The 13004-nt window shown below is 37.0% G+C and overlaps 2 protein-coding genes across 2 annotated transcripts; one reads left to right on the top strand and one right to left on the bottom strand.

Moving 5' to 3' along the window:
- The first annotated feature begins 3108 nt into the window (after positions 1–3108).
- Positions 3109–5863, top strand: LOC131161637 (peroxidase P7-like). Its single transcript, XM_058117552.1, has 4 exons — positions 3109–3541; positions 3701–3892; positions 4054–4219; positions 5213–5863. The coding sequence occupies exons 1-4, from the start codon at positions 3302–3304 to the stop codon at positions 5602–5604; spliced, it is 990 nt and encodes a 329-aa protein (XP_057973535.1). The 5' UTR covers positions 3109–3301; the 3' UTR covers positions 5605–5863.
- A 440-nt stretch (positions 5864–6303) lies between these two features.
- LOC131161638 (uncharacterized) lies at positions 6304–12558 on the bottom strand. Its single transcript, XM_058117554.1, has 6 exons — positions 12116–12558; positions 11388–11519; positions 9678–9881; positions 8358–8493; positions 7352–7424; positions 6304–6711 (listed from the first exon to the last, which is right to left on the bottom strand). Exons 1-6 carry the CDS (start codon positions 12351–12353, stop codon positions 6568–6570), a joined length of 927 nt encoding a protein of 308 aa, XP_057973537.1. The 5' UTR covers positions 12354–12558; the 3' UTR covers positions 6304–6567.
- Positions 12559–13004: the final 446 nt, after the last annotated feature.

Raw genomic sequence — 13004 nt, 5'->3', positions numbered from 1 at the left:
CTTCTTTTCATTTTAACTTTCTTTCTACCAAACAACTTGCTCAACATGCTTCCTACTGCCTAATTTTTCTATCTGCTTCTTGCTATCTTCAGGACTTAGCTTCTTGGACAACGATTGGGATGGGTGAAGTTAGAGGTGGCCTTTATCATTTACTCAGCTCACGGGTGTCACCTTCTGCTCTTATTGATGCTTGTCCTACTTTCCTCCACAAAGACCACCTCCGCTTTACTTCTGCTACTCAGACAACCTCTTGTTCAGATTTATGGCACTACAAACTTGGCCACATCTCTCTCCTTCTAGATTACTTTTAATTAATGACCCCATTGTAACTCGCACTTTGAAACACAATAATAAAATGCCATGTTCTGTCTGTCATTTAGCCAAACAACATCGTCTTCCCTTTCCACAATCTGAGCACTCCTCTCTACATGCTTTTAATATTGTCCATTGTGATATTTGGGGTCCCAACTCCACAATTGTAGCTGATGGATCCCGTTTCTTCCTCACTCTTATTGATGATTTCTCTATAACAACTTGGGTTTACATGCTTCAAAATAAATCTGATACTAGAACTTGTATTGTCACCTTTTGCAACCTCATTGAAACACAATTTTAGACAAAAATTGAGATACTTAGGAGTGACAATGGTTCTGAATTCCAAATGAAAGATTTCTATCAAACCAAAGGCATCATACACCAAAGGAGTTGCGTGGAAGCACCCCAACAAAATAGGGTTGTTGAGAGAAAACATCAACATATCATGAATGTGGCTTGTGCATTACGATTCCAATCACGTCTCAATCTCAAGTTTTGGATTGACTGTGTTCTTACAGTAGTGTACCTTATTAATAGAACCCCCACCCCCCTCCTTCATAATAAAACCCCTTATGAAACCCTTTTCAATATCCCACCCAGTTACCAACACTTACGAGTCTTCGGCTGCCTTGCTTAAGCCTCTACACTCTCTCATGGGAGGAAGAAATTTGACCCCCGTGGTAGAGCTTGTGTTTTTTTAGGATATCCTTTCGACATTAAAGCATATAAATTACTTGACTTATAAACTGAGCAAGTTTTTCTATCTCGAGATGTCCACTTCCATGAAACGACTTTTCCCTACCATTCTCTCCTCCCCAACACACCATCCCCTTCTCTTTCTTCTCCATCTCCTCCCCTCACCACCATGCCACACCCTATCATTTCCTCTAATTCCCACTAGCTTCCTTCCTCCTCTCCTATTCCTCCATCATTACCTACCACTATCCTTCCCAAGGAACCCCACCCCCTTTCCCAAACCCCTCCTTCCTTTTCCCTTGCTTCTCCCCCACCATCCAACTCTCCTCTCCTCTCCTCTCCTCCCTCACAAGTCCACTAGAGCCAGAACTGCACCGCGTTATCTGTAGGATTTCCACTGCCAACAAACTACTCTTGCTGCTCCCATCCTATCGTTGAACAAGTAGCTGCTGTCTTCCTCAGGTAAACCCTTTCCCCTGCATCATACTCTCTTCTATCAATCTTTTTCCCCTCCATATAAAGCCTTTTCAACCATTATTTCCACTCACATTGAACCACCAACTTTTAAACAAGCCATTAAGGACCTCAGTTGGTGTCAAACTATGGATAATGAGCTCGCTGCCTTGGAAGCAAACCATACTTGGGAACTCACTGCTTTACCTCCTGGAAAAGTAACCATTGGCTGTAAATATGTCCAAAATTAAATATAATTTTGACGGCAGTGTTGAGAGATTGACGGCCAGATTAGTAGCTAAAGGCTACACTCAACTTGACGGGGTCGATTACAAAGAGACATTCTCTCCAGTTGCAAAACTAGTCATCGTGAGATGTCTTTTAGCTATTGCGTCAATTAAGGGTTGGCATCTACGTCAATTTGATGTCAACCATGCCTTCTTACACGGGGATTTACATGAAGACATTTACATGACCAAGCCTCCCAGCTACAAGAAAGGTTCTCCCAACCAAGTTTGCAAGTTACTCAAAAGTTTGTATGGTCTCAAACAGGCATCAAGACAATGGTATTCTAAACTCTCCACTGCTTTGCTTGAATCTGGTTTCTCTCAATCCAAAGTTGATTATAGCCTTTTCACCCGCAACACAAATGGCATCATTGTTATTTTACTCATTTATGTTGATGACATACTTGTCGCCGGCAATGATCTCAATGCTGTGATTGACTTCAAGGCTTTCCTACATAGCAAGTTTCAGATAAAGGACCTCGGCACATTGCGCTACTTTCTTGGCATAGAGATTGCAAGGCCATCTAAATTGATACATTTGTGTCAACGAAAATATACACTAGACATTTTGGCAGATTCTGGTACCCTGGGCAGCAATCTTGCTAAGGCTCCTATGGACCAAAACCTTAAACTCACTAAGTCCACCGGTACTCCTCTATCCGACCCCAGTGTTTACAGAAGACTTGTTGGTCGCCTGCTGTACCTCACTATCTCCCACCCAGACATACGCTTTAGTGTTCAAACTTTAAGCCAATTCATGGCCAACCCTTCTGATTCACACCTCTTGGTAGCTCAGAAGGTTCTTCGATACCTCAAGGGTGCACCTGGTCAAGCTCTCCTTCTCCCCAGTTCTTTTTCCTTTCAACTTGAGGCCCACTGTGACTCGAATTGGGCCTCCTACCCTGACACCAGAAAATCTGTCGAGGGCTACTGCATCTTTCTTAGCTCTTCCCTGATCTCTTGGATGTCTAAAAAACAATCGGTTGTTTCACGCTCATCGGCAGAGGCAGAGTATAGATCCATGGCTGCTACCTGTTCTGAATTAACATGGCTACGGTTCATCTTATCTGCTCTTCAAGTTCCTCATCCTCAGGCAGCTATACTTCACTTCGATAATCAAACTGCCCTCCACATTGCTGCGAACCCTGTTTTCCACGAAAGAACAAAACATATCGAACTCGATTGCCATTTAATTCGTGACAAAATCTAAGATGGAAGCCTCTGCACTCATTATGTCCCTAGCTTTGCTGAACTTGCTGACACCATGACCAAGGCTTTGCCTTCAAAAGTTCTTTCCGTTTCCATATTCTTTTTTTATTATTCCCTCAATTAGTTGCTCTTCTTCCTTGCCGAACTGTATATAAAGGGCAGTATTGTATTTTCTCAATTAGTTAAAAATATTCTTTGGCAATTGCATATGAGCACACAACTGTGCACTTACTGAAATATATACAGAAATACAGAGAGCATTCTTGCCCTCCTTTTCTCTGAAATCCTCTTTGATTCTCTCTCAGCATTTCCATTTCTAACGTCATCCACCAATATAGATCATGGGGGCAGCTTATAATTATTATCGTGGCAATAACTCATTGATCCACCTTGCCGTCCTCTTCGCTGCTGCTTTTTCGTCCCTCCAAATAGTCCACAGTAAGCTCTCTCCACATTACTACTCCTCCTCCTGCTCACAAGCCCCCTCCATTGTTCAGTCTGTGGTGGTCGCTGCCATTCAGAAGGAGGCACGTATAGGCGCCTCTCTCCTCCGCTTGCATTTCCATGACTGCTTTGTAAATGTGAGCGTGACTCACTATCATCTCTCAGTTTCTGTTTAAATCACCTGCATTCTCATTAATTGAGCATGCGTTAGCGCACATGTGCATGTTCGTAAACATAAAATTGAGCTTAGAACGTACTAACCAATTAGAATTTTGCAATGAATGAAATTAATAAAGGGGTGTGATGGGTCGATTTTATTGAACGACACGGACAAGTTCATAGGGGAGCAAACCGCAAATCCTAATAACAATTCGATCAGAGGGTTCCATGTTGTGGATGATATAAAAGCTCAGTTAGAGAAGGCATGCCCGGGCGTGGTGTCTTGTGCTGATATTCTTGCCATAGCTGCTCGGGACTCTGTTGTTTATGTAAGTTCCATGCATCATTTTCCCAAAAAATAAAAATTATAATAGCAATAATGAAGTGCTTAGCTCATAAACTCAATGGAAATATTTTTACTTTTTTTTAAACTTATCATTCAATTAAAATATATTAGTCCAGTTTAAATAATTGAATGTGGAGCCTGCAGTTGGGAGGGCCATCGTGGACAGTACCATTGGGAAGAAGAGATTCTACCACAGCCAATAGAAGTGCTGCCAACACCTTCATCCCCGCTCCTACTTTGAATTTAACTGCTCTCATTTCAAGCTTTTCTGCACAAGGTCTTGCACTAAAGGACCTGGTGGCTCTTTCAGGTATGCATATACCTTATCTCATACAAAGGGCAAGGTTTAATTGTTTGAGCAATATAATTTAGTACCCACTAGTCGGGTAAGGTTTCATTGTTTGAGCAATGTAATTTATTATCCACTATTCATAATAATGCGTGCCTCACAGTTTATCTATTTTTTAATATTTATAAAAATTTATAAAATAATAATAATAAATTAAATAATATAAGGACATTTTAGAAACTGAACGCCGCTGCCACATTTTGCACCCCCCACAACAAGCTATTCCACCCGTACTTAGACGAACGTTAAAGAGAAGAAAAACTATTTTTCAATTTTTTAGAAATCGTTAAACATGGATTATAAAGGCATTTTTGGAAAAAGGTTAAAGTAGAAGGAAAACTATTTCTCAATTTTTAGGAATGGTTAAACGTGAATTATAATGTATTTTTTACAACTTACACCTCCTGCTTGGAACTTGGAAAATGAGAGGGTAAAGAAAGGAAAATATGGAGGAATTCACTTTTTTATATTTGGTTATAAAGAAAATAAGAAAAATAAATAAAAAAATATACCAAATTAATAAATAAAATTTTATTTTTACACATCCTTAATATTTGATTTTTATTAATTTTTAATTATATTAGAACAAATTTTTATTTTTAATATTATTTGGTATAAAGATAAAATATAATAGAAAATAAATTTCCTTCATGTTTTCCTTTCTTTTCCTCCGTCAAAATCTTTGATCCAAACAGACCATAACCATATGAGATCAATTTTGAATTTTAAAAAGATAACATAAAATAGGACAATCTCCTTTATAGTAGTAGTATAGAAGAGAAGGAAAATTATACCATTCAGTAGAGCTGTGAATATCAGAATATGGGTGAAGATTATCCCAAAATTTAACACCCTAGAAATACAATTTCGGCACAAAGAAATAACAGTTTTTTTTTCCTGTAAATTTGCGCGTAATTGATATAAGCTTTTAGCGTTGGCGTTGGTAAATTTCAGGTAGTCACACCATAGGGCAGGCAAGGTGCACATCATTCCGAGGACGTATTTACAATGACTCCAACATTGATGCCTCCTTCGCCAGATCTTTGAAGCGCAACTGCCCAATGAGTGGAAACGACAACGAGCTTGAACGCCTGGACATCCAAACCCCAACCCATTTTGATAATTTCTACTTTGAGAATTTAGTAGCAAGTAAGGGTCTTCTCCATTCTGACCAGGAGCTCTTCAATGGCAGTAGCACCTCAGCTGATTGTCTAGTCAAAAAATATGCTTGCGACCCTCATGCATTCTTCAAAGACTTCGCCAGAGCCATGGTCAAAATGGGCAACATCAAGCCCCTCACTGGAACCCAGGGACAGATCAGACTCCACTGCAGCAGAGTCAACTAGCTGGCTTCGAGGAATTAGTATTAGAGTGGAGCATTATATTTATATATATATATATATTAAGGGGTGCTTTAGTTAACTTGTCTATTCCAAAAATAGTCTGCCTTTCACTGGCCATAAGCAAGACCAGGATGATCCATATGCCAACTATTGTCCGCAATCAACCATGTTGTCAGTGGCGTATGGAGCAACTAGAAATCGATCCATCTTACTGGATTAATGATTATTAATACAAGAAAGGTGGATGCATGGTTCTAAATTACATTCAATGACGGCAGCAAAAATTCAAAATTATCTTATGCGGTATTCATGAAGCAGGAGTGGAATTTTCAGTGCAATCAAATTTATAGCCTACCCCACAGAAACTAAATGCTAAAAAACACAATAAAAAACCATGTTCCTGACTTAAGTGGTTAGATTTTGAAACATCACATAAGGTCTCTAACTCAATAGTTCAACCGTAACGCTCAAATTGACCGACACTTTCTTCAGTTCCTCCTTTCCTTGTTGGTTTGCACTTAAATCAAATGGTCTGATTCATCCCCCTAGTGATGCATGAATAAGGCTTAATTGGGATTATTCTTCATTTGCAAGATGCTTAGACCTTGCAGACAGGAAATCAGAACACATCCAAACTGCCACGTAAAGAATCAAATCTCAACACATTACCAACCAGCTTGGTTGGGGGGAAGCGCCTCATAATTTGATCAACTTGGGGAATCAATCAATTGTTTTGTGTTGAAAGAATCAACTTCATTTTTTTTGAAAATTACAACACCCCATGTACACTACACTCCGCATGGAGAAAACATTACAAACCACTTAACAATATGATAGGTGAGTTTTTTTTTCCCCCATATAATTCCTGGAGCATGCTATTGAAACTATACAGTAGGTGTCAAAGGGGACATGGCACCTTACCACCATACCATCCATTTGAAGTATAAAACTACCTTCCTATTGTATTTACTCCAACTCACTATCAGAAACTTCTTCCACTGGCAGTTTAAATGCATCAACCTCTGCAAAGTAAGCTCTCTGCTTCTCTATAAAGTCTCGTGGTAAGGCAGGTTCAGAAACCCCTTCCTCAGGCTGCCAGGAATCCAGTTTCTGGCAAGAATAGCAATGATAATAAAAATAATCAGCATATGAAGGGTTAACAATCATCAGTACAGGATTTCATAAAGAGTACATGGCATCATACAAATTTAAACAGCGAGAATTATAGCATTCATATTAATACACTTTGAACTATCAGGCACTCCATTGTTGGCATTAAAATAAAAGAATTTTATTAAACGATGTGTTCTAGCCACTAAAAAAAAAATCTGATTCACAATATTCCCAAGCTCAGCAACTTCAAAAAAAATGCACAACCTTGAGTGAGAAGTTTTTCTTATGCTCAAGGTGCAGGGTAAAAAAGCCTTTTTTTTTAATCTCTAATAACAGTAAAGGGATTCACCTTTCTAGGTCTAGTTTTTAGACTAACTACCAATAATTCTCCCAAAATACCCCAAAAACCACCCATAACAACCCCAAATTGCTCTTATAATTAATCATAACTGCTCTTCTAATCAAATTCAATCACCCTTTAAGCCCTATTCATTTTCTCTACAAATACTTCTTCAAAATAAGTAGAAAATTTTAGAAAAAGCTGGAGCACATGCACTCCCAGGGCAAGTTAAAAAAAAGTGTAGTTCTATACCTTAAACAAAAAGAAAATTAAGACTAAATAAAGTCTTAAACATACCTTCTTATGTTTTTGCCAACGAACTGTGCATGACTTGGATAAACGAGTTTCCCCAGCTTCGTTAAGTTTGACCCTATTAGAAGCAAAAAGAAGATACTTAACAAAATAACATTTAGAGAAACGGCAGGCATACATGAAGAATAGAATATCAGGCACAAAAGCATACAACAGGGCAAAAAACAAGATTTCAACAGAAAGAGTCACACATGCGGAGATAAAATAAGAAACAGAAGAATTTATATCCAAAATTTTTAAAACTTATTAGTTCAAAAATTACACACTATTACAACTGGCAAGTTTTTGGACAAGGGGAAAGCATGTGAATCCAATTTTAAAAGCCCTAAGTTTCAATGATCAAGAGTTTGCAAGTCAATGTTGATTGAGCTCAACTTTGTGCTCAATTCTCCAGGGCATTCAGACAAAATGATTCCTGATAAAATATCAGGAGAAAGGGAAAAAGGTCACAGCATATTTCCTCTGCCTCAGACAAGGGTTCTAGTCAAAATCCAATGCAGATGCATAAGCCAGTGACATACAGACATCAACAATTTTACAAAAAGAAGCTTGTTTTCTTTAAAATATGAACATCCTATCAACTCCACTAACAAATTCATATATTGATGAAGCATGTAGAGAAGACAGCACAAGTCCATACACTGCATCAAGCCTGCAACAGCATCACACAGAGTCACAGATACACTATCACACGCAAAAGGTTGGATCCCTCAAAAATCATTTTGGGAAGACAAAAACAGAGTAGAGACCTATCTCAAATAATTATATATGCACAGACAAACATAATTTAAGGCCCTCAAAATATTTATAAAGAAGTCATCAGTCCAAGTCCCAACATCTTATCTCTTTAAAAAAGAATTTATAAACATCGGTCTTTTTTTCTCTTCAAAGATTGTAAAGCCGACATCAGACAAAATGACCAAGTAGAGGAAAACTCTGTGTGTGTGTGTGTGCGCGAGTGTATGAGAGAGAGAGAGAGAGAGAGAGAGACCCAGTCCTGTTGATCCTCTTCATGGGAGGGGCACTCATAGTTACAGCCACTGCCTTCCCTGTGGTCTTCCTTTTCCCTGCAGGCTGCCTTCGACTGTAAAGTATGGAAGACTTGAGGACCACAGAATCAGCAGTACCTTAGGTAAAATTTGGGCATCAGAATAAACATTTAACTCACTAGCTTTGAATACATTATGAATCAGATGAAATGACTACATTGTGCAAATTAGGGGCCAAATCATTAGGCATAAACACATAAATGGCAAAGTAGTTAGGCACTATAAAAGTTTCATTCTCACAAGAACAAGTCTTCTGAAACAATGAAATAAGGCATAAGATATTTGACTAGCTCCAAATGAAAATTATAATCCAAACCAGTGTTTTAAAAGGCTCAATGAAGGCTAGCCTCAAGGCAAGGCATGCCTATAGTGCTTTGAGGCTCAATCTAAATTCCAAATTCCAAAAAGGCTAACGCATTATATGTTGAGGCTTATGCATTTTCATAAAAAGCATGCCTTTTGCACCTTTGTAGTTGAGGCTTATGCATTTTAGGTGTGTGATTCTCAAGTTAGATTTGGTTAACAAACTTTAACTACATATTTGTATAAAAGGAATGCAGTAAATTCATAATATGAGTTGATTTATAAAACTCTTGAACCTCAATCTTTCCAAAATAACTGAGTTGCATTTTAGATCATTAAAATAGTTTGAACATTATAATAGTATAGTTATCTCTGGTCATGATTTATGTTATGTATTTAAGTTAGCAAGTTTTTAATGGCCCACAAGTAGTTTGCAAAGTAAATATAATTTTTATTTTTTACATTATATTTTTGATTTTCTTACTTTTCCCTTATTTTTAAAATATATACAATCTATTTACATATTTTTATCTTTAAAAAATTCTCAAAAGGCTTACACCTCACCTCTTAAGGATTAAAATGCATCGCCTTACACCTTGGCCTTTTAAAACATTGATCTCTAAACAAAAGGTAACAACAACTTCATTTGCATCTTAAAGACTTTGTGTACCCAATATTAAATATGGAGAACAATAATCTCGACATCCAAACATCAAAGAGAATTGTATCAACTATAAGCACAAATATGTCTCAAACATGATCATAATAATTAAAAGGTAATTATCTCCAAAGACACCAAAAGGTTAAATATTCCAAGAGAAGCAAGTGAAACATTGATCAAACGTTAAAATATGATGCAACATAGGCTTAAAGTCTGGATCAAATCAGGAATCCCGCTAGGGTTAAAGTCCAGAATAATTGACAAAGTTAAGACAAACAAGAAAAGAGAGCAAACATACCTTGATTATATGAAGATTCCAATTCTACATGAGGGGTAGAGGGGCCATTGATGGGTTCAAGGGGTTCATTCACTGTCTTCCCCAGATTATATGAAGATTCTGGCTGTCCATGAGGAGTAGAGGGGCCATTGATGGGTTCAAAGGGTTCAACCATTGTCTTTCCCTTATTTTTTATTTCCTCAGCAGTCTGGCTTTGATTGCATGCTGTAAATAGCTATAATATGTCACAATCATAGGTACTCTAATTCAAGGAACAGTAATAATAATAATAATAATAAAGCTAGAGAACTCTGCACTTCCCCCACAAGGATAAATAAATAAATAAATAATCCCCAGGATTTGAAACACAAAATGTTCATCTGAAATAAAACAAAAAGGAATCAAAGCAAATTATGACAAAAACATAGCATTCAGAACCACCATTGAGTCTGAAACTTAAAATCCTTGAGGCACTAAAATTTATTTCAGTGACATCTTAACAATGTTCGTAATTAGTTTTATTTCCTTGCCATCTGCCCTCGCCAGCCAGTGCCTCTTCCACCCCCGATCTCTGTGTGGTATAATCTGGCAAACATATTTGTTACTATCATCATTTTTTTTAATAGAAATTAGATTTGTTAATATGCATGATTATCAGATTCATTACATTTTTTGAATTAAAAATGTTAACAACTTACCATGTAATTGCTGTTAATTGCAGCTACTTATATTCTATTACTGTTAGCTAATTCAGTAGTTGCTACTAATGGCTGTTAATTGAAAATCAACAGTAACTAACAAAATATAATTAACAGTAATTAAAATTTTTATTTAACATATAATAATTCAATTAAAATATTAACATTTTAATTCTTTAAATTTTAATTATTTTTAATTATATGTTATAATATTCATTAACAAGGTAATATTTTGGGACTTGAATTTGGATTTGTGTGGATTTGGAAGAAAGTCAATATTTTGTACCATGTTTTATCGAAATCCAAGGCCCCAATTCCATGCTCCCAAACGTAGGGTATAATTACTTTGAAAAAAAATTATTACTGCATCAAATTTCAACATATAATTCCTGTTAATATTGCAGAAGGTAATATTCTAAATGTCAATTTCAAAATATTAATTTAAAATGCCATTTAAATGTTATTTAGACAATGTTTGAATTGTTAATTAAAAATGATAATTTAAATGTCAATCAAAAATTTTAATTTAAAATTTTTTTGTTAATAATATTATTACTAAGTACTAACATAATTTATCATATATTATTTTTTACTGCATATTATAATATATTAATTATATGTTGAAATATCATTATGATCATAATAATATTATAATAAATTTATACAGCATATATAATTTTTTCATAGCTAGAAGTGACTATGCAAACATCACTTATTTGATGAGTACTTATTTATGACTTTCAACACTTTTCAAATTCACTACATATTATCAGTACTTTTTCAATTCAATATTTCTCTCATAAAGTCCATCTGTGACCCCCATAGAATTCCTAAGTAATGTGTAATAGACTAATACCACAGTAATTGAGCATTCAGCAAGAAGAAAGAAATCAGTAACCTACATGTGAAAATATAAATGAAATAATCTCTTTGAATAATTACCACAATCAAATAGAAAAGAGAATCCATGATTTCCATATCAACAATTGGATTTGGTTAAGGCAATAGAAACAGAAAATAGCGGGAAAATCACCTGAGGGAGGATTATGTGAAGATTCTAGTGGTAGATGTGGAATAGAAGAGTCTTCGGCATCTATGCATTCAACAGTTTCATTCAGTGTCCTCTTCTTTTTTATTTCCTTTGCACTCTCTCTCTGGCTGAATGCTGTAAGAGGCTCAAATATGTCGGAGACTAACATTTATATAATAAAAGATCCCCAGAAATTAAAACAACAAATGTATTCAGCAGTCCTAAAATTATACCATGAATTGAAAGTAAATGACAATGGTGCACAAAGAACAAGACCATTACACTTACATTACCATCGTTACAGACTCCCCTTAACAAACTTTATCACCCTGTACATAGACTGACGAGATTCAGCCGCAGCTTAATTTTTAGATAACTATAACTGATATTGCATACGGGTGGAGAAGCAATAAATTTTTTTTCAACAATCGCACAATAATCAGCGTACTAATCCTATTCTGCGTAACGTGTAAGAGAATGATGCTAGGGTTATTTAAGCATTAATCCACGAGAAGCGATAAATCCGTGACCCAAACGTCAGAATATAAAACAACATTTAGTTCTCACAATAATCACGAAAATCACATTACAATGTTAAATCACAAAGAAAACGATCGTTCCGAAGTTTTTTTAATAAGCAAACAAATAGGGTACCTAGGGTTAGACGATCAACAACAATTCGATTCGGCTAACAAGAGGCAGAGAAACAACAAATGGATAGGGGAAATTACCAGAGGTAGAAGTACAAGTGCGGCGTCGAGAAGTGCTAGGGTTTCGAGCATTGATGAAGGAGGCAATGGGAGCGTCAAGGTTGATGGCATCGGGCAACGTGAGAGGAGGGGGCTTAGAGGGATTGAGAAGAGAGGGCGGTACTTTTGAGGAGGAGGAGACGGAGGAGGGGCGAGAAGCGACGGTGTTGGTGCAATCGGCGAGAGCCTTTCTCTTCAGCGTTCTCTTCTCCGCATTCATGGCTTCTCCATTTCACATGAGAAAAAGAAGAAGAAGAAGAGCGCGACTGTAAGGTGGAGGAGAAGCTACGATCTTGAGGGATGAAATGGCGGGAAGTTTGGCGTGTTACGGACCTCAATCAAGGTGTCTGAAATTATTTCTGGATCTCTCCCTCTCTCTCTCCCTTCTCGGTTTACAAAAGCGATCTGTGATGACAATTGGGATCATCATGGGCCGAAAAGTTTGTTATCAATTGTAGGCCCATGCACATGGAACTGACATCCAGGCCCACTCTTGCCACAGGCCCGCTCGGCTGGACGATTTAACAAAGGCATACAATTCTTAGCAGCGGAAGGATAGAATTAAACAGATTTGGGTTTAGATTGATTCATTTATTAACAGGTGATCAATGTTTCGTCAGCTAGCAAAGTCACAGCTTGGCGCATAGCAGATCAAACAAAGCAGATCTTCGATCGAATATCAAATGAACCACAAAAACCCCCTAAATAACGCTCTGTGGCTCGCGATCAACGTGTTCCACGTATCGATGTTGAGAAAATACGTCTCAGATCCTTCTCATATTGTCAGTTATGATGAGTTGGAACTTAGTGATTCACTGGGGTATGAGAAGATACCAGTACGTATTTTGGATAGAAAAGTACAGGAGTTACG

The sequence above is a fragment of the Malania oleifera genome, chromosome 8 (assembly GCF_029873635.1).
Source record: "Malania oleifera isolate guangnan ecotype guangnan chromosome 8, ASM2987363v1, whole genome shotgun sequence".
Classification (NCBI taxonomy): Eukaryota; Viridiplantae; Streptophyta; class Magnoliopsida; order Santalales; family Ximeniaceae; genus Malania; species Malania oleifera.
This window is presented reverse-complemented; position numbering and strand designations above follow the sequence as displayed.